Source organism: Callorhinchus milii, unplaced genomic scaffold (genome assembly GCF_018977255.1).
Source record: "Callorhinchus milii isolate IMCB2004 unplaced genomic scaffold, IMCB_Cmil_1.0 Scaffold11, whole genome shotgun sequence".
NCBI classification, from domain to species: domain Eukaryota; kingdom Metazoa; phylum Chordata; class Chondrichthyes; order Chimaeriformes; family Callorhinchidae; genus Callorhinchus; species Callorhinchus milii.
The window spans coordinates 1,666,749-1,694,715 of NW_024704752.1; the positions used below are offsets into that span (position 1 = coordinate 1,666,749).

A 27,967-nucleotide genomic window follows, 5' to 3' on the forward strand; every position below is an offset into this window, starting at 1 on the left:
CGTCTCAAAGCGCTTCACAGAATATGCTGTAAAGTGAATTGACTATATTTGTGGGTGAAACGCGGCAGCCAATTTCACACAGCAGTGTCCCACAAACAATTGCGGATTGAAAATGATCAATTTATTATTGTTTTGTATTTTGGAGAGATTATTATCAGGCGTGTGGAGTAAGGAAACTTGCCCAAGGTTTTGACCTGCCTGAAATTGAACCCAAGTCTCTCGCTTGCAAAGCAAGTGCTCCAACCACTGAGCTACAGGACGCCACATGAAGGGTTTATAGCTGTGTGTCCACACCTCTCTCCTCCAATTCCTTCCAACTAACTTCAATCAGTGGCCAGGGAGAGAGGGAGGGCGGGGTTTGAGCTGAGAGGCTGAGTGTAAATCAGCCTGGAGACTGTTATCATTTTATTCCCTTTCAGAAACAATCGGCAAGACTAGTCAGAAGCTAGTTTTTAACAGCACCGTGTTGTTGCACAAAGACCATCTCCCCCCAAAGTGTTAGTGTGTGACTATTGATTGCAATTGTCTCAGTGAGTTTCAATGGATAAAGGAACCTGGACACTCCCTCAATAATGCTGCGCTGGCAGAATGCGGGGGGTTTGGAGGGGAGATGTGGTGTCTTTCCATGTCTTTCTTTGCTCCCCTTGCTCTGGACTTGGCTCCTAAGCCACGATACGGCCGAAGCTTTTCCGACAGGGAGGATTGAGGTGGTAAGATATTGACTGATTCTGTTTGAAATGTTAACTAACCTAACTGGTGGGCACAGCACCTTATATGTCGTTGAGACGTCTCAAAGCGCTTCACAAAATATACCGTTGAGTTGATTGACTGTATATTTTGTGGGCGAAACGTGGCAGCCAATTGCGCACAGTAGCGTCCCATAAACAGTCGTGGATTGAGTGACCAAATACTTTTTTAAAACAATTTTGTTGTGGGATTATCCTCGTCAGAGAGAGAGAAAAGAGTATTTGAAAGGTCGAGACCCAGATCCAAAATGTCAGAATTTTACTCACTCAAATAAATTTAGGTGAAATTTAAAACAATAATTTAATAATAGTTAATAAATACATTACTTAATCATGTAGGCGTTGGGCGGGTTGGGATGAAATTTTACTCAAGTTTCCTTACGCCGCACGCCTGTTTACCTAGCAGTAGTCCCTCCCCCAGAAAACAATAAGAATAATTTGGTCATTCAACCCACGACTGTTTGTGGGACGCTGCCGTGCGCAATTGGCTGCTGCGTTTCTCCCACAAAATACATAGTCAATGCACTTTACAGTATACTGCGAATTGCTTTGAGACATCTCGAAGACATGATAAGGCGCTATATTGAATGCAAGTATGATTTATAATAAATAATTTAATTACTTATTCATCTAGGCATCTGGACTTTGAACTTGCACAGTCTAAGCTGACACTTCAGTTCAGTGCTGTGCAGATTCTTACTTTTGTTCTAACCACATCATTCACTTTTGCCCCTTGATGTTAAGGTGAAACCCACTTAACATCACACAAAACGTTTGTAATTTCACATTAAAAGTGTTCCAGCAGACCGACAGATCGGCTTGAGTGCTTTCGTCCTGGTGGACGCATTAAATTCATCACATTTTAGAACGATAAATGAATACTTTTATTTTCAGATTTTTTTCAGTATTTAAAAAAAATTCCCTTAAAGTATTTTTTTTTAAGTATCTTAATACTTGAATTGAAATCTGATGAAGAAATGGGAGGGTGGGGTGGGCCGAGTGAAGGAGAGAGAGAGATATAAACCGCGGTCAGAAAGTGAGGTTTGTTTTTATTTTTGTTACGTCAGGGTATCATGGGATATGGGGCAAAGGCGGGTAAATTGAGTTCAGGTGCAGATCAGTCATGATCTAATAGAATGGCGGAAACAGGCTCAAAGGGCTGAATGGCCTCCTCCTGTTCCTATGTTTGCTCAAAAGCTGAAATTTCAGAAAATGCTAAGAAAATAGAGTATGTCTAAGCATCTGCACTTCAAACTCGCACAGGCTGAGCTGACACTCCAGTGCAGTGCTGGGAGAATGCTGCATTGTCAGAGGCGCCATCCTTCGGATGAGATGTTAAACTGAGGTCCCGTCTGTGCCGGTTCAAGTGGACTACATGAGTTGTGGATCAGACAGGGTCTAATATAAATGGCAGAGGAAACTAATAATTCTTTACACTCAGCTTTATCACCTGCCAACTTGACTTACACTCAGTAGGTTCAGAACCAGATGCAAGGTTCTGTGTGAACATCTTATCTTCCTTTTTTTTTTCTTCCTTCTCCAACTGGCTCATCCACCTGGTCAAAGAATGGGAGTATGTGTGTGGGGGGAGGGAGAGGGGGTCTTAGCCTTTCTGTGAGCCAAAGCAGTCTGTGCCTTGCTGGGATTCCACATGGGGCCCACAGAAAAACTCTCGGAGGTTCCTAGAGATGATTGTATTTAGCCGAGAACTCTTGCCTTTGACCCCACCACACCCCCCCACCCCCACTACCACACACATGATGTGCAACATTCCTGTAATTTTTTTGGTTCTCTTCTCAAAGCCAGTCATTGACTCTAACAGAGACTGGGAAGAAATTCCATCTGAGTCTAGATTTATGCTACTTGTGTAATAATAATAATAATCATGATCCTTGTATTTAATACAAAACCATCCATGTTGGAAGGACGCCTCAAAACACTTTGCAGGAATCACTGTAAAGTGTAGTTGACTGTGGATTTTGGGTACAAATTAAGATCGTTTTTCTGGACAAACTATTTTAAGAAACTTTCAGAAAATCGGCGTCAAAGTTAAGGCTGAATTCAACAATTTGCCAAATTCTAGACGCTTTCAAAATGGTGCACTGATGAGGTGAATCCAGACTCGGCAGAATTCAACCCAAATGTGTGAGTTTTGGACTGGCAATGGATTTTTACAAATTCTAAGAGCGTCACCTAATGGTAGACAGCGCAAACAGAAGCCAAAGGTAAGAACATCTTCTAAACCTGAGCAAATCTTTAGCCTCAAATTCCCTCACAAGATTGGAGTCGCACCAACTCCGATCTCATCCAGAATGTCCACCTTATTGTCTTCCCAGCACAAAATCAAGTCTGATTATTTCCCTGTTGTTGCACCTTGTAGTGGCATTCTGTACAGCATTGGTTAGAGCTCTCGCCTCGCAAGCAAGAGGACCCAGGTTCGATTCCCGGTTGGGGCGAAACCTTCGGAAAGTTTCCTTATTCCACACACTTCTGTTTACCTAGCAGTAAGTAAGAACCTGGTTGGTAGTTGATTGGTGGATCGCTTTTCTGGGTATAATAATCCCTTCAAAATAAATAATAATAATTTAGTCACTCATCCTCGACTGTTTGTGGGACACTGATGTGTGTAATTGGCTGCTGCGTTTCGTTCACAAAGTATACAGTCAAACCACTTTACAGTGTATCCTGTGAAGCGCTTTGAGATACCTCAATGAAGTGATGTCGTTATGTCAAATGCAAAGATTATTATTATTATCATGTTGTTCTTTGCTTTTAGGAAGTGAGCGCAGTCCCTTTGAGAAAATCCTGTCAGTTTACTCCATATCGAGAAGAACTCGTCAATAGTTCTCTTATTCGAAGGAAACGTTACATCATTAATCCCATGGGACACAAGTGGAACCATTTCAACATCACCTACAAGTAAACATCCTCAGAAAAACAAGATAATTGCTAATCAGTACCTGTCTACGCGCCCCCCCATCTCCCTCCCTCCCTCCCTCCCACGCTTTCCTGCTGTGAGTTCCAGCCTCCCTCCACAAGCCTTCAGATACTATGCCCTTAACAACAACAACTTGCATTTACACAGAACCCCTCACGCAGGGCAATGTCCCAGAGCGCTTGACAGTGGCGGAGCACAACACCGAGCCGGGGGGAGGGGCTGGTGACGGCAGGCACGGTCGAACAGGAAGGTCTTCAGGCATGACCTGAAGATGGGTGGGGGGTTGGGGGGGGAGGAAAGAAGGAAGGGGCAAGACGGAGGGATAGAGGGAGAGTGGTCCAGCGTTTTGGGGGTGTCGCGGCTGAAAGTTCAGCCACCGTTGATAAAACCTCTGGACCTCCCTCCTTCCACCCCTTGCCTTGTCGCTCTCTCTCTCTCTCTCTCTATCTTTAAATCATGCCTTAAAGCCCTATTCCGCTGTCCCTATGGTCAGCTCTCCCTCCCTGCCTTCTCACTCGGGGTCTAATATATACCCCCCACCTCATCCCCGTCACTGTGATCTCTGGGATTTCCATGTGTAGACGGGGTGCATGGAATTCTTAGTTTGGTTTGGAGACTCTTAAGCAATGGTGATGGGTTTCCACATGTGTCAGACACCTGGCTGACCCCCTCCCCCACCCCACACCCCCAACCAACAACAAAAAATAAGCTCTCTGAGACTTACATCACCTATAAGAACACAAGAATTTGCTAGGTAACCAAGGTCCATCCAGTTCGCATTCAAGCATCCAACTCCAAGCTATATATTGTATCCCCTAAGACCTATGTGAAAGGCGCTGTGTAACTTCAAGTTGTCGTTGTTGTTAACTGACTCTCTCCGGGGTCTCTCCACCCAGGATTGTCCAGTTCCCCAGCACGCTGAGCAAGTATGACACCAGGAAAGGCATCAGCACGGCCTTTGGCATATGGAGCAACGTCTCTCCACTGACGTTTGCCGAGGTTCACGGGCGAAGAAACGCCGACATCAAACTGGGTGAGAAACTAAACGTCTCTGTCCGTGTCTGCGCGCCCTGAGCTAACACAAACAATAACAATAAAAACAAAATAATTATTATTTGGTCACTCAATCCATGACTGTTTGTGGGACGCTGATGTACGCAATTGGTTGCCGCGTTTCGCCCACAAAATATGCAGTCAAGTCACTCTACAGTATATTCTGTGAAGCGCTTTGAGATGCCTCAACAACATGCTAAGGCGCTGTATCAATGCAAGGACTATTATTATTTTTATAGGGGGTGGGTAGTGCAGTTGTGTGTCTGTCTGTGTGTCTGTCTGTCTGTGTGTGTTTGTCTGTGTCTGTCTGTGTGTGATTTTTTTTGCACAGAGTTGTTATGGTCTGGAATGCGTTGCCTGAAAGGATGATGGAAACAGATTTGATAACAACTTTCATAAGGGAATTAGATAGATACTGGAAAAGGAAAGATTTGCAAGACTATGGGGAATGAGGTGAGGAGTGGGGTCAGTTGGTAGCTTTTCCAAAGAGCCAGCACAGGCACGATGGGCCGAATGGCCTCCTTCTGTGCTGTAATATTCTATGAATAAAATAGGGAGATAATAAAAATAATCCTTGCATTTGATATAACGCCTTATCACATCTTCGAGACGTCTCAAAGCGCTTCACAGAATACAGTGTAAAGTGGAGTGACTGTGTAATTTGCGGGCGAAACACGGCAGCCAATCGCGCACAGCAGATGGTTGGGATTGCAATTGTTGCTCGTGGCAGTGGGAATATCAGCCCTTGTACCTTTCCCAGGATTTTACACCTTTGAACACTCTGACTGCTGGTCGACAATGCTTCACCCCTGCTTTGATGGCCGAAATGGTGAGCTGGCTCATGCCTTCCTGCCGCCCGTGGGGGAGATTCACTTTGATAACCACGATGCCTGGATCCTGGGCAAGGCACGATTCGACAGGAACCAAGGTAACCAGGGGCTCCAGCAACACTCTAGCCACTGAGTGGTTAGAGCGCTCAACTCGCATGCGAGAGGACCTGGCTTCGATTCCTGGTCAGGGACAAAACCGTGGGCAAGTTTCCTTACTCCACACGACTGTATGTGGGTCGCTGCTGTGCGCAATTGCTGCTACATTTCGCCCACAAAATACAGTCAATCCACTTTACAATATATTCTGTGAAGCGTTTTGAGACATCTCGAAGACGTGATAAGGCTCTGTATCAAATGCAAGGATTATTATTATTCCTATTATATTATCATTTTTTTCTCAAATATTTGCCTAATTACTTTGTAAAGCTCTCGTGCATTTCATTCCATACAGACCCTTTTGGCTGGGCTCTCCACAACCTAATAATTCTCTGCGTTAATTTACACAGTTGAGCCTGATTAACACATGTGTTGAATTTTACGACTGTGTGATATTTAATCCACTGACTGGCTCCCAGCTGTGCCGTCCATCTCAAATTCTCCAACCCCAGCTTACACCCACACAGGCAGGTTATAGTATAATCTGTCAGACACTTTCTAGCTGCCCCTAACTGTACTGTATATCTGGTTGCTAGGAACCCAGAGGTTCAAAGCCACTGCAATTTTCTAAACGTGAGAGTAAACGATTGAGCTGGGTTTACAAGCGAGGCTGTTTTCCACGGTTTCACAATTTTACTGAAAATTTCAGGCATGCTGCAAAATTCCTGGTTTTAAAAGCTTTACTGTAATATATAGGTGGTAATAGCTCATACCTACTGCAATTAGCATCCACAGGAGCCTTGATCTGGGAGCCTGAAATAGGTACAGATTGGGGAATGTTAATGAGATAGTCCGAAGAACATGCTTTCAAATTGGAGCTGGAATCAAATCTTCTCACTCGTCTAAAAATCCCTTCATATCCTGGCACCTCCCTACCTCTCCGACCTGCTTTTTCTCCCCACTCCACTACCACTGCCTTCGCTTGTCTGGCTCTGGCCTCCTTCGCGTCCACTCCGCTCCACCATCACGACCATGCCTTCAGATTTGCTTTGGAAATCTCTCCCCCAATCCCTCTGCCTTGCTCCCTCCTCCCCCACCGACCCCCCCCTTCCCCTTTACATCACGACTGAATACCTTCCTCTTCAACCGTGCTTACGGTCACCTCCTCCCTCCCCCTGGCTCGGCGTCAGGCTCTGCCATTGCTCCGAGACGCTGCCCTGGATCAATGCGCTATATAAATGCAAGTTGTCGTTGATACCAACCGTACTTTGGTATGGTGTCTGATTTGGGCCTGTGTCCGCCCGCACAAGCCTATCACTGAGCTTTGCTGTTGCTCTGTTGTCAGGGGTTTGGCTGAATGATTTAATACAAGTGGCGGCTCATGAAATTGGCCATGCATTGGGGCTCATGCACTCCCAGAACCAGAATTCGCTCATGCACCCCAGCATCACGTACACAGGCCAGCGGGACGTCACCCAGGACGACATCAGTGGGATACAGCAACTGTACGGTAAGAGCGGTCTCTGCGTATTTTTTGTTGGGTTATTTTGCCCAGCCGGGTGTCCGACACCTGCGGAAACCCATCACTGTTGCTTAAAATTCTTTGCTTAAAATTCTCCAAACCAAGCTGAGAATTCCATACCTCCCACCTACACGTGGAAATCCCAGAAATAAGATTGTTGGATGGAATGTGCTCTCTCTCCCCGGAGTGCCACACCCTGCTTACAGCCAAGCTTACATCCTGCTTGTAAGTAGGACCCCGGTTGTTAGTCGATTGGTGGATCACTTTCTGGGGGTAACCATCCCTCAAAAAAAAATTGGTCACTCAATCAATCCACAACTGTTCGTGGGACACTGCTGTGTGCAATTGGGAGCCATGTTTCGCCCATATAAATACAGTCAGTCCGCTTCACAGTATATACAACATGATAACAACAACAACAACAAGATTCCATTTATAAAGCGCCTTTCACGTCAGGAGGACATCCCAAGGCGCTGCACAGTTGGGTCAGGACCCGAGCAGGGGGGAAATGGTCAGGGTGAGGGGAGGGAAGGGAGGGAGAGAGGAGGGGGGAAATGGTCAGGGTGAGGGGAGGGAAGGGAGGGAGCGAGGAGGGGGGAAATGGTCAGGGTGAGGGGAGGGAAGGGAGGGAGCGAGGAGGGGAAGAGAGTCGAGAGGGGAGCTGAAGGCTCGGTCAAAGAGAAAGGTTTTGAGACCGGCCTTGAAGGAGGAGAGGGAGGAAGCGGCGAAGGCACTGGGGGATGGAGTTCCAGAGCCTCGGGGCTGAGAGGCTGAAGGCCCGACCACCGATGGTAGGGCGGTTGGGGCGGGGGATGTGGAGCAGACCGGAGCCGGAGGAACGGAGGGTACGGGCAGGTAGGTAGGGGGATAGTAGGTCAGAGAGGTAGGAGGGAGCAAGGCCGTGGATGGCCTTATAGGTGAGGATGAGGATCTTGAAATCAATCCTCTGGGGGATGGGGAGCCAGTGGAGGCGAGCGAGGGTGGGAGTGATGTGGTCGCGGTGTCTGGTGCGGGACAGTACACGAGCTGCAGAGTTCTGAATGACCTGCAGTGTGGAGGGAGGTGGCGGGAAGGCCGGCGAGGAGAGAGTTCCCATAGTCCAGCCTTGAGGTGACAAAGGCGTGGACCAGAGTTTCAGCAGCGTGAGGGGTGAGGTAGTGCCGTAGTCTGGCGATGTTCCGGAGGTGATGGAAGGCGGTGCCAGTTGTGGTGCGGATGTGAGGGAGAAAGGACAGCTCAGGGTCAAACAAAACGCCGAGGTTCCTGACTGGCTTTGAGAGGTGGAGAGTGCAGCCTTGGATGCTGATGGTGTCGGCGCCTGAGGTGCGGAGGCGCTGACGTGAGCCAATCAGGAGGGCCTCGGTTTTAAGGCGCTGTATTACTAATATTTTATTATATTATTATCAGCCTGCCATGATAAAAGACGGTTTTGTGGCTCTTGGGCTAGAGTTGGCTTCTGCGAGCGGCGCCAGACCTTTATGAAGGATAATTGTCCAAAATCTTGCAACGTGTGTTAAGGTGAGTGTCCGTCCACCTCGCTCGCTGCCCTGGTTTCTGGCTCAGCACGGAGTTCTCTGGGTTCCTAGTGATTGGATATATAGTGTGGCAGATACTAGCCTGACGATAGACAACTATTACACAATGAAGATCTCAGGGTCGAGTTATTCTGATAATCAGACACATAATCAGACTGAATGACTGTAATTAGATAATTATTTTTGTGGAGGACAAGTTTGCAGGGCTATGGGGAGAGAGCGGGGGGAGTGGGATTGATTTGGAAGCTCTTTTCAACGAGCCGGCGCAGACACGATGGGCCGAATGGCCTCCTTCTGTGCTGTATAATTCTATGCTTCTTTGATATGTGTGTCAGCCTGGCTCAGCGATAACACTCTTGCCTTTGAGTCAGAAGGTTGTGGGTTCAAATGCCCACTTCGGACCTCGGAATCACAAAGTCTAAGCTGACGCTCCAGTTCATTGTGAGGGGGGGGGGGAGGAGGGGGTGTTGCATTGTCGGAAGTGCTGTTTTTCGGATGAGACGTTAAACCGAGGTCTCGTCTGCCTGTTCAGGTGGAATTTCTTCATCTGAGACGTTAATCCAAGGTTCCTGGCTCAGTTCCAGCGGACATTGAAAATATCGCGACAATGTTCAAAAAGAGAAAGGAGTTCCTGCCGGAGTCTGGCCAACAATCTACCAGATAAATAAGTCATTCAGTTCATGGCTGTTTATGGGGCATTGCTGGGAGCAAAATGGCTGCTGCATTTGCCTACACTTGAAAGAAATTTCCCTGCGAGTCAATGAATAATGCTTGTGTTTGACGTGATGTATGAAACGTAAGGATTATTCATTCTGTTAACGCTCTTTTTCTCTCTGCCCATTCCAGGATATGACAGATTCTAATAACACAGTGTTGACTGACAATCAGAGACTGATTTGGTGCTGTTTGCAGAGGCTTTCCTTAGATTTCTCATGGTTCCTTGCTCTCTGCCTGGAGTCTCGTGGATTTTATCTGTTGTATCAAAAATATTTCTTCCACTCTCACCTCGCTTCCTCCCTTTCCTCCTTCAAGGCCGGTCTCAAGACCTTTCTCTTCGACCGTGCCTTCAGCTCCCCTCTCGACTCTCTACCCCCCTCCTCGTTCCTTCCCTCCCCTCACCCTGACCATGTCCCCCCTACTCGGGTCCCGACCTAACTGTGCAGGGCCTTGGGACGTCCTCCAGACTTGAAAGGCGCTCTATAAATGAAATCTTGTTGTTGTTGTTGTTGTTTGCTAATCATTTCTATTTTGTGTGTCCGTACAAAACATCTTCAAATGATATTAAAATTCTCCAATTAAAACCTGGAAGTCTCAGTAAAGTCAAAATATATGACGAGAAAATACATTGCACTCATGCATTAATTTAATATTTCCGATGCTCCCGTGGAATGATGAGGGGCGGGGGGAGGTGTTTGCATTGTCGGAGGTGGCGTCCTTCGGATAAGACCTTAAACCGAGGGGCCCATCTACCTGTTCAGGTGGACGTTAAAGATCCCATGGTGCTATATGAAAAGAGAAGGGAGTTTCTATTTCCCGGTGTCCCGGCCGACGAAAATAAATAACACAAATATAATAAATAAAATTGGTCACTCACTTCATCGCTGTTTGTGGGACGTGACTTTGTGCAAGTTGGCGGTCACGTTGGTCTAAAAAAGAAATGCAAGTAGTTGTTATAATTGTTATTATAACCTGTGAAGCCCTTTGATATTTCCTGCAGATGAGAAAGAGGTCATATCAAACGCACGGATTATTTTACCGATTTATAAAAAAATAACGAGTACTGAGATTTCAAATGAAACCTGAGAACAGTATCCACTTCCCTTTATAATTGCGGAAAAATGAATATTTCTTGGAAAATAAACATCGACTCCTCCAGAAGGAAATAAAAGCTTCCGGGGTAACTAAAATGAGTATTTAAAAGAAAATCGTATCAAAACTTAAAACAAAATTACAAATGGAGTATGGGGGGATGTGGGGGTGTGTGGGTGGGTGGGTGGGCGGTGTGGGGGGATGTGGATGGGGGGTGTGTGTGGGGGGTGTGTGGGGCGGTGTGAGGGGATGTGTGTGGGGCGGTGTGAGGGGATGTGTGTGGGGCGGTGTGAGGGGATGTGTGTGGGGCGGTGTGAGGGGATGTGTGTGGGGCGGTGTGAGGCGATGTGGAGGGGTGTGTGGGTGGGTGTGTGTGGGGGGGTGTGGGGGGTGTGTGTGGTGGGGTGTGGGGGGTGTGTGGGGGGCGGTGTGGGGGGATGTGGGTGGGGGTGTGTGTGGGGGTGTGGGGTGTGTGGGTGGGTGTGTGTGGTGGGGTGTGGGGGGTGTGTGGGGGGGCGGTGTGGGGGGATGTGGGTGGGGGTGTGTGTGGGGGTGTGGGGTGTGTGGGTGGGTGTGTGTGGGGGGGGGTGTGGGGGGTGTGTGGGGGGGCGGTGTGGGGGGATGTGGGTGGGGGTGTGTGTGGGGGTGGGGGGTGTGTGTGGGGGGGGTGTGGGTGGGGATGTGGTGGGGTGGGGGGTGTGTGGGGGGGATGTGGTGGGGGGGTGTGTGGGGGGGGGTGTGGGTGGGGATGTGGTGGGGTGGTGTGGGGGGTGTGTGGGGGGGATGTGGGTGGGGGTGTGTGTGGGGGTGGGGGTGTGTGTGGGGGGGGGGGGGGTGGGGATGTGGTGGGGTGGTGTGGGGGGTGTGTGGGGGGATGTGGGTGGGGGTGTGTGTGGGGGTGGGGGGTGTGGGTGGGGATGTGGTGGGGTGGTGTGGGGGGTGTGTGGGGGGGATGTGGGGGGCGGTGTGGGGGGATGGGGGGTGTGGGGGGTGTGTGTGGGTGTGGGGGGGGGGGGGGGTGGGGGGTGTGTGGGGGGGTGGGGGGTGTGTGGGGGGGATGTGTAGGGGGGATGTGGTGGGTGTAGGGACGGAAGAAAACTAAATCCCAGGATTTAACCAACAGCAAAGACCCGGAGGAGGGGACGAGATCCTAAAATGAAAAAGAAAAGGAAAAAAAAATAAGGATAATATTGATTGATGAATTGAAAGAGTAAGAAAGGTCACATCAGTAATGTTATTAGTATTGGATGGTATCGGTGTCCGTAGCTCAGCGGTTCGGGCGCTCGTCCCGGGAGCGGTGGGGTCCGGGGTTCGATTCCCGGGCGGGTCCGGGCGAACCGTTGGCCGAGTTCCCCGACCCCTCGCGGACGCCGCCTCCGCTTCGCCCACAAAATGTACGGTGCGTTGACTTTGCGGCGTCTCCTGTGAAGCGCTTTGAGGCGTCTCACAGACGGTGGTGACCGATTGGAGCAAATGTGTGAGGCTCATCATTTAAAAAAAAAGAGGTGGTAATCAGTTTAAGTTGTGGCCGAGCGCCCTCTGGCGGCTCGTGTCGCTCGTTGCTTCCCCGCCGTCCGCAGGGGGGCAGCAGAGAGGAGAGGCGCGGTGAGCGCAACGTCACCTCACGTGACGTGACGTAAGAGCCGCCGTGCCGACGTGGCTTTACGTGCGCGCACAGGCGCGGAGTGCGCCTGCGCGGGCCAGGCGGCAGCGGCGCCATCGCCATGGCCATGGACCGGGAGCTGTTGCGCCAGGCGGCGGCCTATCACGGGCCTGAGCTCGTGACGCTCCTCAAATGCGAACAGTTCGACAACCCCGACATCCAGAGCCTCTCGGCGCAGCTCCTGAAACCGCACCACAGGTACACCGCCGCCTCCGGCCCGCGGGCCAGCTGCTCCGGCCCGCGGGCCAGCAACTGCGGCCCGCGGGCCACACTCCCCCCCCCCCCCCCCACCACCCACCCACCAATTCTCTGCCCCAGCCTGAGCCCGGGCTCAGACCCCTGGGCCCTGACGGCCGCAGACAGACGGCTGCTGACACGACCCTCTTTGACGGTCGCCCCCAACAATATAAAGTTTTGGGGATTGAATATTTCTTGATTTGTGGCATAAACCCAAGAATCGGGATCAGCCCCCGAGAGCGCATCAGCACCAGGAACGGGGGGCGGGGGAGCGAGTCGGGGGGCGGGGGGAGCGAGGCGGGGGGGCGGGGGAAGCGAGGCGGGGGGAGCGAGGCGGGGGGAGCGAGGCGGGGGGAGCGAGGCGGGGGCGGGGGGAGCGAGGCGGGGGGAGCGAGGCGGGGGGAGCGAGGCGGGGGCTGGGGGGAGCGAGGCGGGGGGCGTGGGGAGCGGGGGGAGCGAGGCGGGGGGGGGGGGAGCGAGGCGGGGCGGGGGGAGCGAAGCGGGGGGGCGGGGGGAGCGAGGCGGGGGGAGCGAGGCGGGGGAGCGAGGCGGGGGGAGCGAGGCGGGGGGCGGGGGAGCGAGGCGGGGGGGGGCGGGGGGAGCGAGGCGGGGGGGGGGGGGAGCGAGGCGGGGGGCGGGGGGAGCGAGGCGGGGGGTGGGGGAGCGAGGCGGGGGGTGGGGGGTGGGGGAGCGAGGCGGGGGGGTGGGGGGAGCGAGGCGGGGGGCGGGGGGAGCGAGGCGGGGGGGGGAGCGAGGCGGGGGGGGCGGGGGGAGCGAGGCGGGGGGCGGGGGGAGCGAGGCGGGGGCGGGGGGAGCGAGGCGGGGGCCGGGGGAGCGAGGCGGGGGCCGGGGGGAGCGAGGCGGGGGCCGGGGGGAGCGAGGCGGGGGCCGGGGGGAGCGAGGCGGGGGCCGGGGGAGCGAGGCGGGGGCGGGGGGAGCGAGGCGGGGGGAGCGAGGCGGGGGGGCGAGGCGGGGGGGCGAGGCGGGGGGCGGGGGGGGGAGCGAGGCGGGGGGGCGGGGGGAGCGAGGCGGGGGGGCGGGGGGGAGCGAGGCGGGGGGGGGCGGGGGGAGCGAGGCGGGGGCTGGGGGGAGCGAGGTGGGGGGTGGGGGGGTGCACTTGTTGGTGGGCCACGGGTTGGCCACCGCTGGTCTGAAGGTTAATTTGATCTTTCACTTCCTGACACAGCGCCAACAACAAACTGCATTTATACGGTGCCCTTCACGTGGGGGTCCCACAGCGGTTAACGGCAGTTGACCCGGGGGAGAGGGGGAGGAGGTGACTGATTGAAGAGGAAGATCTGAAAGTGGGGGAGGAGGGCGAGAGGAGAGAGTTCCAGCGTTTCGAGGCGTATTGACTGAAAGCTCGGCCTCCTAACGTCATCTCAAAGCACCTCACGGGATTTAGTGTAAAGTGTAGTGACTGACTGTGTGTTTAACAAGTGAACGTGGCAGCCCGTTTGTGCACAGCAACGGCCCCAAACGGCAGTGAAGTTGGTGGGACGCTCCTGTGCGCAATTGGCTGCCGCGTTTCGCCCGCAACATATAGAGTCAATTCACTTTACAGTATGTCCTGTGAAGCGCTTTGAGACGTCTCGAAGACGTGATAAGGCGTTATATCAAACGCAAGGATTATTACTATAAGTTAACGACCGACTATCTGAAGGGGAGTAATTATGTGTGGGACCTTGCTGTGTGCAAATTGGATGCTGGATTTGCGTGCAAATGCACAGTCACTACACTTGACAACAATTAGAAGAGGTGTGCTTCGAGGCTGTTGGATGTTATGGGTGTGATATAAAGTATGGGGGATTATATTGAAACAAATCCAGGTGAAACAATCAGTGTTTTGGATGGACAGCGGGTTATCTGACGGATATTATTTGTGTGGATTTTCTTGCCTTCACAGTTAAAGATTTTGAATAATTTTTCTGCTGTTTGACGAGCTCCTGGGAATTATTGTATCTCAGCACTTTTGCTGTGGGCCGTTTACCTTCGGGGTTCACCCACACCTTAAAGGTCCCATTCGAAAAGTGAAGGGAGCTTTTCTCTCTCCCGGAATCCTGGCCAACAATCCCCCAAACTAAATTGATCAGCTTTTAATTATTTTAAAATTAATTTATAGCAATGTATTAACAGAGGTTATTGTACAAAACTTCACACCCAAACTACTCAGCCACTTCACTTTACAGTGTATCCTGTGACGGGCTCTCACACGTCTCAAAGACACGATAAGGTGCTCTTATCAAATGCAAGGATTATTATTATCAATCATGTCATGGCTATTTGTGAGACATTGCTGTGCGCAAGTTGTCTGTCGTGTTTGCTCGCTATAAGCAAGTACACATTCATTACACTTTACATTAAATTCATGTGAAGCGCTTTGAGATGTCCTCCAGATGTGATAAGGCGCTGTATCAAATATAAGGGTCATATTTGACACGGTCCACTTTAGATGGAAGTGTATTAGGTCTCCACTGGCTCCCCACCCTCCAGAGGATACAGTACAAAATCCGCATCGTGGCTTTCAAAGCCCTCCACGGCCTGGCCCATCCCTACCCTGTGACCTGCTAACTCCTTATCGACTTGTCCGCTCAGCGGGCTCTGGCCTGCTCCGTGTCCCCCGCCCGGCCGGCCCCACCATCGGTGGTTGGGTCTCAGCCTCTCTGCTCCATCCCACAGTCCCTTCGCCTCGTCACCAAATTACGTACAAATGTAATTTGTTGTTGTCTCTTGTCACTGTAGCAGTTTGATTTTGGGAAGGACGCTGGAATGGTGTGGTGTAAACGTGCCTTGACGCGTGACTGCTGTGTGTGTGTTTGCAGAAAGGACAGGAGAGTGGAGAACAGGGCCGTGCAGCAGTTCATCGCCAGGAAGGCAGACCTGCTGTTTGCTCAGTCGTGGAGATCGGCCCCTGTCACTGAGGTCAATGATGACGAGGCGGAAGGTGATTGATTACTGTCGCTCCAGCCAGTCAGTCGGGGAAGTTGCCCTGATTTAGTGTATCTGCTTTTTGATGAGAATTTTCCTTCTGATAATCATGGTTTGCATTTATTCCTTCTTTATTACAATTCCCCCCCCCTCCGCCCCTAAAAAAAGTTGGCTGCTCATCTCACTGTTATTTGCTGGGTGTTGATCAGCAGTCACTTTTGCTTCCGTAAAAACATTCATTTGTTTCATCACAAATGAATCTTGTTCTGTGAAGCCAGAAAGAACTCTCCATTTAGTCCCAGCCCACGCCCAGCCAACCTACGCCTAATACTCTCCAGAATCAGGTAAGCAAGAGGTGTCTCTCCAGGAGGGGAGAGAGAGAGAGAGAGTGCACATTCCATTCCAACAATATCTCTGGGGTTTCCATGAGTAGGTGAGATGCATGGAATTCTCAGCTTGGTTTGGAAACTCTTTAGCACGGTGATGGGTTCCGCCTGTGTCAGAAACCAGGCTGCCAAAAAAGATTCCTCTCGGCAGAAATACTCCTAACTTCTTCCTTAGTTTTGCTAATGACCTTTGATCTCTGTTGCTGCTGTATCTGCACGTCACAGGTCTGTTGCTGACTACGTAAAGTGACGTAATCCCCTAACATTGTTAAGAGGATTAATATTGTTGAGAAAAAATTAGCAATAACTAATATTGTTAATTGCTCCATAAGATGTGTGAAAGGCCCCAAGTTGTAGAGGCCCGAAGCATAGTGGTTAGAGCACTCGCCTCGCTCACAATTCCCGGGTGGTGCAAAACTTTCGGCAAGTTTCCTTACTTCACCCGCCTCTGTTTACCAGCTGTAAGTAGGAACCTGGTTGTTAGTCGATTGGAGGATCGCTTTCCGGAGGTAATAATCTCTTTTAAAAAAAAGTGGTCACTCAATGCACGACTGTTTGTGGGACGGTGCTGTGCGTAATCAGCTGCCGCATTTCGCTCCCCTAATATACAGTGAATTCATTTTACAGTATTCTGTGAAGTGCTTTGAGACATCTCGATGACGTGATAAGGCACTGTATCAAGCGGAAGTATTTTTTATTATTATTATGAAATATCTTGCACCAATAAATCCTTCCTGTTACACATTGTTCCTATTCTGGCTGTCACAGAGTATTACGCCATCATGCCCCCGATGGAACAATTCATGGAGATTCCAGACGATGAGAAAAGACAGTATTTTTTCCGTGACATTGAGCGCGGGGATGTAGTGATCGGAAGAATCACCTCCATTCGGGATTTTGGCTTCTTCATCAAGCTGATCTGTCTCGGGGGAGGTCTCAGCAGAGATATAGAAGCTTTAGAAATCACAGTAAGCCATTTTATTGTATTTGTTTGCAGACGTGAAGCCTTGCTTATTAACTCAGGCAGGGCAGGCGAGTACTGCTGTGCTGTTTAAACTTGTTCTGACATTTTATTAGATTGTGGCAGATCTATTAATTCCATTAATCTCCCTATCTTGGCGACCTGCTAATTCCATACGAACCTGTCCACTCATTCCGCTCAGCGGATTCTGGCCTGCTCCGCGTCCCCAGCCCACCCGCCCTGGCGCTCTACCTCTCCGACCCGTACCCTCCCTACCATCCACACCGCCTGATCCAACTCCTTGCTCGGGTACAATTCCTTGACTGTCCGCGCCTTGGGACGTTTTCCTGGTGTGAAAAGCGCCGGGTAAATATAATTTGTTGTTGTTGCCTTTTCTCCACACTCCTTAAAACTCCCTTACTTCCCAAGTATCCAACAATCTCACTGTTACACACTGTAATTAGCTCGGCCCTTCTGAAACAGTGCAGCGTGCGTGCGGCGCTCGATGCGGGGAAAGTCACACATATTACAACTTGATGTATTTATTGTGTGCTCAACATTTTGTTCTCTCTGGTTGCAGGCGCTGTGTCCTGTGAGAGATGTGCCTTCTCATGGGAAACATGAAGACCCTTTGTCTTACTACCAAGTGGGAGATCTTTTAAGAGGTAAAGGTGGTTATGATAATAATAATAATAATACTTCAATTTGATATTTAGTGTCTGGATGCCAGATAACAAAAGACGTACTTAACCTGTGAGGATTGTGAGCTGAATTTACCCATTAAAACTTAATAATAATAAATAATCCTTACCTTTTTGATTTAGCGCCTTATCTCGTCTTCGAGACGTCTCAAAGTGCTTCACAGAATATATACTGTAAAGTGAATTGATTTTATATTTTGTGGGCGAAACGTGACAGCCAATTGTGCACAGCAGCGTCCCACAAACAGTCGTTGATTGGGTGACCAAATTATTTATTTTTGAAGGGATTATTACCCCCGGAAATTGATCCACCAATCAACTAACAATCGGGTTCCTACTTACTGCTCGGTAAACGGAGGTATGTGGAGTAGGGAAACTTGCCTAAGGTTTCGCCCCGCCTGGGAATCAAACCTGGGGCCTCTCGCTTGTGAGGCGAGTGTTCTTACCATTACGTTACAGGACTCCAAGCCTTTGGCATTGATTGGGGGAACTCAAGGCATCTGCTGATGGATATTTGCTGTGTTTTCCAGCTGCCTTGAAGGATGTCGATCGTTACCATGAAAAGCTTGCAGTCACGCTCTACCCCTCCGCTCTGCCCACTCGTCTTTCTCATCTGAAGTTGGGTGTTATCAGCAGCGAGGACCTGCCTTCCTATTACAGGTAAGGTTAATGCAGCCTCACCTCACCTCGCCAGCCTCCCGAGCTCCACTCTCCATGAGGTCTAACTCATTCAGATCTCTGGTCTTTCCTTCATCGGGTTCCATAGACCTCCCACACCCCCCACACGTCCTCGTCAGGCTCACTGGCTCCCAATGGCCCCCGTGGATTGACTTTTAAGATCCTTGTTCCGAACTTCAAATCCCTCCCTCTATCCCTTGTGTTGAGCCGCTCTTGTGTGTCAGGCTGGCTTAGCGGTAACTTGTACACTCTCTCTTTCTCTCTATACTAGTAATAATCCTTGCAATTGACACAGCTCCTTATCAGATCTTCAAGATGTCTCAAAGCGCTTCGCAGAATAGAACAACAAGATTTCATTTATAGAGCGCCTTTCACGTCGGGAGGACGTCCCAAGGCGCTGGACAGTTGGGTCAGGACCCGAGCTGGGGGGGAAATGGTCAGGGTAAGGGGAGGGAAGGGAGGGAGCGAGGGGGGGGTAGAGAGTCAAGAGGGGAGCTGAAGGCACAGTCAAAGATAAAGGTCTTGAGACCAGCCTTGAAGGAGGAAAGGGAGGAAGCGGCGAAGGCACTGGGGGATAGAGTTCCAGAGCCTCGGGGCTGAGAGGCTGAAGGCCCGGCCACCGATGGTAGGGCGGATGGGGCGGGGGATGTGGAGCAGACCGGAGCCAGACGAATGGAGGGTACGGGCAGGTAGATAGGGGGATAGTAGGTCGGAGAGGTAGGAGGGAGCAAGGCCGTGAATGGCCTTGTAGGTGAGGATGAGGATCTTGAATTCGATCCTCTGGGGGATGGGGAGCCAGTGGAGGCGAGCGAGGGTGGGAGTGATGTGGTTGCGAAGCCTGGTGCGGGACAGTACACGAGCTGTGCTGTACTGCTAATATACGGTAAAGTGAATTGACTGTATATTTTGTGGTTGAAACGCGGCAGCCAATTGCGCACAGCAGCATCCCACAAACAGTCATGGATTGAGTGACCAATTTATTATTATTATTTTGAGGAATAAATATCTCTGTCGCTGCCTTAAAAATCCTTTTATTTTAACAAAAAAGCCTTTGCTTTGTGTTTCCAGACGGAATTCCACTCTGGGCAGTCCCAGTGCCGAGACGTACGACAAAGTGTTGCATCGCACGCTTGGATTCGCCAACCCGTCCACTGTGGATTTTTTGCTGGGCAAACTGGGCATCAGCGAGGTGGAATCCCCTTCATTAATGCGAGGTCTGCAAAGGTGAGCAAATCAGCGAGAGAGTGGTACATGGCGTCCACAAAGTCCTGTTATCCCCCAGGTTTTGTTTTTCTGCAGTTTGCTGGCCAACGACTGAAACGTGGAGCAATGACTGATAACTTAATTGTAGTCAGTACAAGTGCTTAACTGTATTGAGACGTCTAGAGGATCAGTGTGAGCGCCAGCATTTTTGGCGAGTCCCACAGCATAGTGGTTAGTGCTCGCCTTGCACGCAAGAGGACCTGGGTTCTATCCCTGCACAAGTTTCTTTGCTCCACACATCTCTGTTTACCTAGCAGCAAGTAGGAACCCGGTCGTTAGTTGATTGGTGGATCGCTTTCTGGGGGCAATAATCCCTCCTAAAAAAAAACTTTTTTACAAAAGAATAGTTTGGTCACTCGCTCCATGTTTGTGGGACGCTGCTGTGTGCAATTGGCTGTCGCGTTTCGCCCACAACATACACAGTTCACTTTGCGGTGTATTCTGTGAAGCGCTTTGAGACATCTCAGCAACGTTATAAGGCGCTATATTAAATGTAAGGATGATTATTATTATTGACCGCTGATCGCAAGCTTTTCTGATTTTTCTCAACAGCAAAAACTTTACGGGGGACGATTACGCCGCAGCCTTAAGAAAAAAACAATCAGCCTCGTGGGCACTGAAGTGGTAACTAACTCGCTAATTATTTACAATCACCGTAACCAGGGTAGAGGTCACTAACCGTCCACGGATGTCAGTCCAGGAAGTTTTCCTTCATTGTTTAAAAGTAACGTAATTTGTCGCTCTGATGATCGGCTAACGCAAATACAAAGTAATAATATTATTTTACCAAAAGATTTGTTTTTTTCCCTTCACCTAACGTTCTGGTTAACTTTGAGCTGAGCCCTAGTCTAGACTATCTGAAGGGAGTGTGTTCATCGCACACACACACTGCTGTGCGCAATTGGCTGCTGGTTTCGCCCACAAAATACACAGTCACTCCACTTTACAGTATATTCTGTGAAGCGCTTTGAGATGTCTCAACGACATGATAAGGCACTGTATCAAATGCAAGGATTATTATTATTATTTATGAATTGGCTGTACTGTTAAAGGAGAAGAATGTCTGTAATACCATGGCTGTGCCTTAGTTGTCCACTGCTGTGTTTGAGAGCTTGCCAAGGTCTGACACTTCTGCCATTAATATGAAATGGGATTCAAAGGGTTTATAAAGGTGGAACATAAACCTTATGATGCTCCGATTCCAAGCGTTCCCAGATGACGGGATGCCACGTTTAAGCCATGATATGCTTCCTTCTGGGAACACGCAGCAGAAAAATTAGTTAATATTTCAGGTTGATGACCTTTCTGACAAAACGTTATCTGCCTGAAACATTAACTCATTTTCCTCTCTCCATAGATGCTGCCTGACCTGCTGCATGTTCCCAGACACTTCTGTTTTTATTTCAGATTTCCAGCATCTGCAGTAGTTTGCCTTTTAAAAAATATATATGATTCCTTCTGTTGGTTCCTCGAGATACAGTAATATACACTGTAGGATATACTGTCTTTTGTTCGTTCCTCGAGATATAGTAACGTATACTGTAGGATAAACTGTCTTTTGTACATAATTGTCTGTGGCCATAGATTCAATGCTTGATTATCAGCAACAATACTAAGATGTTTGAATGGTGGAGGTTGGTAATGAACTGGCGAGTGTAATGGTGGGCTGTGTGAGCTCACTGGCTTCCTCTCTCTGCAGTGTGAAGGCTGGCGTGGACCACTTCAAAGCAGGGCGACACGTGGAAGCCATGAACGAGTACAACAAGGCTCTGGAAATCGACAGCAACAATGTTGAAGCTCTGGTGGCTCGAGGGGCTCTGTGAGTAGACACACCACACACACCACCTTCGTGGCGCTGGCTTGTTTGTAACAGCAATTGGCTGTACCCCCCGCTGAGCTGGGACAGGGAGTTGAGGGTAATGGTGACTGCAATTGTGGGCACGGAGGTACGTCTTGACGGGGGCTTGAATGTGGAGAGGGAGGGAGTCAGAGGTGGACACACGTCAGGATGTGTTTCCAGAGGGTGTGACCAAAGTGACTGAAAGCTCGCCCCGCGATAGTGGAGGGATTGAGGGAGAGAGCTCCAAAGCTTCAGGGCGTAGTGGCTGAAAGCGCGGCCTCCAATGGTAGAACAGAGGGGATGAGGGGCAAGGAGGAGGCCGGAGCCAGCCAAGCGGAGGCAGTGAGCAGGTCAGTGGAGAGTGAGCAGGCTACAAAGGTCACGATACTGGCTGAGAGTTTGGGACACCCATCTACATGCTTCAAATCCGGATGTTGCGTTTCGAAATGTGCCGGGGGGCAATTTAGAGAGTGTCATGTGCACAGTTTGGGTGTGTGCACGGTGGCTTCATCCTGCAGGCATTGGGTGACCTGACGATAGGGAAAGCTGGTGGTTGGTTATAAGCAGGTTGAAATTTTACGGACCAAAGGCAAGAGAGCTACAAACCAAACCAAACTGACAGGAAGACTGAAGGCACAGAAATGGCTGTCTGGTTCATAGCTCCCAACGCAGCGTTTGAATGATTTGAACTCTTCAGTTCTGAGCTGAATCAGTGTGAAGGTGATGTCTGTTTACATAGACTTCCTAGGCACCAATTGCAACTTTTTTTCCCTTTTGCAGTTACGCAACGAAGGGAAGCTTAAGTAAAGCTATCTCGGACTTTGACTTGGCTTTGGATGCCTGCCCAACGCACAGGAACGCAAGGAAATATCTTTGTCAAACACTAGTGGAAAGAGGAGGCCAGTAAGTGTCGTGACCCATGTGATCTGCTCTCACTACGCCTCGAAGCTTAGGAGCTCTCTCCCTCAATCCCTCCGTCTTGTCCCCTCCTTGCCTTCTTTTACATCACAACTAACGACGGTGCTTACGGTCATCTCCTCCCCCACCCCACCCCCTCAGCTCGGCGTCAGGCTCTGCCACTGTTAAACCTTTGAGATGTTGCCCCACGTGAAGGACGCTGTGTAAATGCAAGTTGTTATGCAGCTGGAACGACAACGTTTAAAGAATGCATTGGGGGCACTTTCAACTGGCTTCTGGTTTTGTCTCATTCTCTGAGCAGAAAAGAGGCAAATTCCAGCCACTCCTTAACAGCTCCTTTCTCTCGCGGCGAAACGTTGAACAGGTTGGAGGAGGAGGAGAAGCTGGTGAGCGCTGAGAACTGTTACAAACGAGCCTTGATTCTGGACAAGACGTTCCACGAGGCAGAGGCGGCTTTGCAGAGACTCAGGAAATTCATGCAGGTGATTTAACTGGCTTCAGCAGCGCCACTCGAACAAAAGTGTTGCCGGGTGTCTCTGTGTGATGGTGTTTGTCACAGTGAGTGGTGGAGAGATACACAGACCTGCGGTTCACCAACCACAAAGTACAGATATTGCTGAGGGCAATTGGCTGCTGCATTTCACCCACAAAATACACAGTCACCACACTTTACAGTGTCCTGTGAAGGGCTTTGAGAAGTCTCGGAAGATGTGATAAGGTTCTGTATCAAATGCGAGAATTATTATTATATCTTTCCTGCCTTATTTTCTCTCCTTGTTCCAAATTCACTGTGTCTCCCTGACACCCCCCCCAACCAAAATCCTCATGAGCTGGGTACTTTATAATGACTTGGAAGAGGGACGGCAGTCAGCAGGTGGATGTGAGGAATGGGTTTCACAGGGAGATGCGTGAAGCCAGATGCAAGGAGGCAATTGGATAAGAGTGTCTGTTCAGGTAGATGTTAAAGATCCTGCGATGCTATTCAAAAAGAGTTTCTCTCTCCCGGTGTCCTGGCCAACAATCCCCCAAACTCAATCCACAACTGTTTGTGGGACAAACCTGATGTGCTTCACCAACAAAATATACAGCTATTCCACTTTACAGTGAAGCTCTTTGAGCAGTCTCAATGATGTGATAAGTTGCTGTATCAAATGCAAGGATTATTATTATTATCATTACTCTGGGATGGTTAGACCACATTCCTGTGTTTTCCTGTGAATGTGATTGAATACGTGACAAAGTGTTATGTTTTACGCATTGCTGATTGTTTTTTTCTCTCTCTTCTGTGTCTCTTTGGTGCATATCCTTACGGGGAACCTCTGCTGCTGGATGGCGACCCGATATATTCCCACTTCCTGCGATCCACCCTGGGCTGCGCTGCACCAACCCGGTTTGTACTTTGCCTATGGGCTGGGGCTGGGATGGATGGGGCTTGGGGGGGGAATTAAAACAAACACACAACCCACTTGGAAATGCATGGCGATCGCGGATCAAACTTTTATATGTATATATATATATAATATATAAATTCCTGCAAACGTTTGGATGTGGCGGCGGTTACATTTGTGGCTGCCGATTGCCTGATTTCGCTGGGTCGATCAATTGCTTTGCCTTCCTTGCCACCTTGTACTTTATTCCTGCCTGCACTGTGTTACCGGTGACCACCTCTCTACGTGCCTTTGTACGTCTGGCTACTACTTTACGGCTTGTCTTGCCTCGCGTTCTGTCGTGTGATGTTGGAACGCCCTCCTACACTCGTCCCCATTCCCTGACCTTTTCACCATTTGCCCTTTCCCATTTTAAATTGTTTCTCCCATCTGGTCATTAACTGTGTTTGTGTGTCGCTGCCTCACATCCATATGTCTTTTTAACGGGTGTATTTTTTACTGCAATAAACGGTGGGCAAACTTTGCGGGAAAATCAAATCGCTCGCTTCCATCGAATCGACCACATGCTTTCCTTCGCTCGTTCCTTCCCCCTATCCCTTTCCTCCTGAATTATTTGGCAACATTTTGCTTTATTGAAATATATAAAAACAACTGCAAACGTTTCGGTTTTCGCGCCACAACGTGTCTGACCCTTTTGGTGATCTTTGAAAACTCGGCCCCTCTGTTTTGCGCTGGTGATTGGTGATGGTGACGGCCCCCAAAACCGTCCCTGGCACATGCCAATTTGGAACCCACACACTTGGTGACTGGGTTATTAAAAAGAAATCACTGGAACAGAAAGACAAGGAAACGAGAAAAGACACCAAAAAAACCGAGGCGTCGAGCGCGGAGAAATTGCGTAAGCTGTTGAAAGAAGAAAAGAGGTAACGTGTTTTCATCGAGTGCATAGTTACATGTCAATACTCTGCTGGGACATGAGGTAAAGTATTAGAGGTCGGAACTCCACCGAATCTTAAAATTGCAGAGTCATAGAATCTTGCAGCAAAGAAGGAGCCCATCATACCTATTCCAGTTCTTTGAAAGAGCTATCCAACTCTTTGAAAGAGCTATCCCACTCCCCCGCTCTTTCTCCATAGCCTTTGCAATTTTTTTCCTTTTCAACTGTATATTGAATTCCCTTTCGGAAGTTATTTTTATAAAGAAAAGGTGGAAAATTCACCAATTTGCTTTCAATTTCAAAGTTGGTTCTTTTTTAAGGACAGTAGAAAACTGGTTTCCAAATCAAGGCCTCTGATAAGCCTCTGATTCCCCATCTGTGGCTCTGTTGGAACCTGAGATGAAAGCCATGGTTTTAAGACTTGCCTTTGAACTGGGTGTTTGTACCAGGTCTCACTTAAGATGTTGCACATCGCAACAACTTGCATTTATATAACGCCCCTCACGCAGAGTAACAACCCAGAGCACTTAACTATGGTGCTGTTGGGGAAGCCGAGCCATTCACCGATGGAAGAAAATGAAGCCATCGTAATTGGTTATGTTATCCATACCTAAATATTAGCTGACCAGCCTTTCGTTGACCTACCTGGAAAGGATATATCCTTGAAAGGCTCCCATTTCCTGGCTTTCTTCTTGTGTCCCTTACTCATGACAAACCATTCTCACAAAATGGCATATTCACCGCTGGTATACACTGGTTATACACCCGCACTCGGCCCTCCCACTGTGAGGCCGCTTTTTAACATTGTTAAAGAGCCGATTGCGTTTCAGTCACTGACTCCTTGTGGCGTCTTTCGGAGCGGGAAGTCGGGTGACTGAATCGTAGGGATGGAACGGTAATGCGCTGAACCCGTTTGACAGATGGTAAGAATTTATAAGGAACCGTAGTTTTTAATTTGCACTAGATTAAGTCTTAATGACTTTGTTTGACTCAGGATGTGGGGGGTGTCACTTGTTCTTTTGACTTGGGACATGGGGGTGTGTGGAGTGGGGGGGCATGTATTATTTGCTCAGTAGCTTGCGAGTAAGTCGTGGATTTCAATAAAAAGTTTCTTGTGTATAGAATTGCCAATAAGTTGCCAGAGGTTTAAATTCCCTCCATTCTCTGCCTTTGACTTTTTAAGTGTCTTGTTGGTTATTTGAATAGTGGATTTGCACTAAAATGTACAACTAGATCCTCTTTTTGAAGATGCCATTGTGTGAAATCGAGCTCACTTTACATCGTTCTTGGTTTTGGCGTGTGTTAAATACTTCTTTGATGCAAATATTAACACCGAACTAGGATCCAAAAGCTTTGGGAGAAAACAGCGACTAAAGATGTAGTTTTAATTATTGAAATTGAAACGTTGGGACATTTCTGATCTTCCTGCATTTCTTTAAGGATGAAGAAAAAGAGAAAGCGGTCAACTTCGTCCTCCTCGTCTTCAGCTAATTGTCTTCAACCGACCCATCTTCAGCAGACTCCTCATCATCGGAGTCTTCACTGTTAGTTTCTTCCTCTGCCTCCGAGCATTCAAGGAAGCACAAATCCGCAAAGAAACGCCAGCGGTCCCGCTCGGAGTCCTCACACTCTCAAAAGAGCCGTGCGGGGAGGAGGTCGGGTGAGGGGAGTGCCCAGCTCCCGCACGGCAGTAAGGAGTGGTACCCTCCTCCCGCTGACACCTCTGCTTCCTTCCTGAACCAGAAGCAGGAGGTGGCGAAGCTGCTGGAGAGGAATGAGTGCTCAGAGGACCAGTGGTCAGAGATAATGGAGAAGCAGAGGTCTCGCTCACTGTCTTCATCATCGTCATCGGTCGAAATCTTAGATCTTCACGGAGGTAGGTCTGAAGATAACAGAGGCTCTTTCAATAATTCCAGAACTGAGGCCAATAGCAGTGACAAGTGGTACAAAGCTGATATAGGCTGGATGGCTTGTGACAAAAAATCCAACAATCATGACAGATGGAGGAGAGAGGTTCAGGATCCCAGAATGAGCAAAGAATTTAACAACAAAAGGTATGAAAGGAGCAACAGGAGTTATTCAATATCTTCAGCAGAGTCTGATCATTCACATTTAGCAGCTGTTGGGCAGCATGTGAGAGAGAATTCCTGCTCCTACAAATCCAATAGCAAAGAGGAAATGTGTGGACAAAGGTCCATGGAAGGTGGGGATGGCAGAAAGGGCTATGGGTATGGAAGTGATGAGGGTGACAAGGACAGTAGAGGAGAGAGCGTTGGAAGTAAGCAATGGAGGGAAGGTCAAAGGGCGATTGAGAAGGAAGTGCGTGGCAGCAGTGATGTGACAGCAGAGCAGCCCGACAAAAACATGCCTCAAAACCTGCTGGAGATATTTAATCAGATCGCGGAGTTTGAGAAAGGGAAAGGGCAAGGAGGGAAATGCAAACAAAAATACAAGTAACTGAGCATAGTGGGGTAGCTTCAATATGAAACCAATTACAGAAAGATAGAGGGAGATGGGCTTTTGTGTTAAATGCACGAATCATCTGATTATAATCTGAGCGCTCGCGGCACAGATCTGGGTTTACTCGCTCCTGCTAAAGCTGCCACCACATCCAAATTGCCTCATTCTCTTTTCCACGGTGGTGTGGCTTGTCAGCCATTGTGACCGCCAGTAAGAAAAGGTTAGTATTCATTCAAAGGGTTTGCACGTTTTCCTTTGATTTGGCTAACGGCCTGTGTTTGTGTTATTTAGCGTTGGATTCGGTGGTTACAATGAGTGCAAGTCTGATCGCCAGTCTTGTTCTGGGACCTTTTATAGTGTCCGTTAGGGCATGCAACCCCCCCCCCCCAGAATCTTTACAAACGAGGCAACTCATCTAAATTTGGCACAGTTTTGGATCAGTAGAAGGTAGCTAGTAGATAGGAATGCAGTGAGGGATAATAGGAGATTTAATGAAGCCATTCAAGAGAATCTGTTGTGTTTGATTGAGTGTGCAAGCGTCTGCATACACTTACAAAGTGCAAAGGGAACAAAGTTGCCATGTTAGTAGTGCGTATTTCATTCTATTTGAGGACACAGGATAGAGAGGACCTTGGGGAGGGGCTGTCTGTCTGTCAACAGCATTGGGGTGGGGAGAAAGGGTTGAAGAAAATATAATATCAACCCAAACCACTGGGCCATTTTCTATTTATGAGCCACTAGTTGAGATGGCTGTTACCTGTGTGACAGCCCCTGTCCATTGCACACCTTTTCCTACATTCTCTCGGATAAATTGTGTCACAAATATCATTATCTCCTCTAAATGTGCATACTTGAAAATGCTAACTGTACTTCTAAATACATCGGTTCCATTCAGTTCTAAGCCTGTCACAGTGTATTGTCACTGACCAATGATGCACTTTAGTGCATTGCTGGGGATTACTTTCGTGGTGTTAAATTACTTGCCAAAACGGACTGTTGGATCAAAGACAACTTTGTGAAAATAAAAGTGCAAAAATAACTAAATTGTGTTATTTCTGTGTATTTCACATCACCACTG

At 49.1% G+C, this 27,967-nt stretch overlaps 2 protein-coding genes across 2 annotated transcripts; both read left to right on the forward strand.

The window, feature by feature from the left end:
• The first annotated feature begins 405 nt into the window (after positions 1–405).
• On the forward strand, positions 406–9,746 carry LOC103187978 (matrix metalloproteinase-23-like). Its single transcript, XM_007907757.2, has 7 exons — positions 406–710; positions 3,523–3,665; positions 4,581–4,717; positions 5,498–5,665; positions 7,009–7,173; positions 8,593–8,703; positions 9,567–9,746. Exons 1-6 carry the CDS (start codon positions 573–575, stop codon positions 8,700–8,702), a joined length of 861 nt encoding a protein of 286 aa, XP_007905948.1. The 5' UTR covers positions 406–572; the 3' UTR covers position 8,703; positions 9,567–9,746.
• A 2,471-nt stretch (positions 9,747–12,217) lies between these two features.
• On the forward strand, positions 12,218–27,928 carry ttc14 (tetratricopeptide repeat domain 14). The gene is given in 13 exon segments (XM_042339022.1): positions 12,218–12,390; positions 15,252–15,373; positions 16,512–16,711; positions 17,285–17,369; positions 17,936–18,065; positions 19,152–19,307; positions 19,899–19,970; positions 21,046–21,165; positions 21,967–22,089; positions 22,469–22,586; positions 24,315–24,415; positions 25,870–25,915; positions 25,918–27,928. Coding segments are annotated over 13 exon segments (2,379 nt in total). The 5' UTR covers positions 12,218–12,253; the 3' UTR covers positions 26,887–27,928.
• The last annotated feature ends 39 nt before the right edge of the window (positions 27,929–27,967 follow it).

Bases quoted from the DNA above. Each gene is read 5' to 3' on its own strand.
- LOC103187978 (XM_007907757.2), top strand. From the start codon at position 573: ATGCTGCGCTGGCAGAATGCGGGGGGTTTGGAGGGGAGATGTGGTGTC. The intron at 711-3,522 runs GTAAGATATTGA...CTTTGCTTTTAG, and splicing joins CGACAGGGAGGATTGAGGTG to GAAGTGAGCGCAGTCCCTTT. The intron at 4,718-5,497 runs GTGAGAAACTAA...TACCTTTCCCAG, and splicing joins AAACGCCGACATCAAACTGG to GATTTTACACCTTTGAACAC.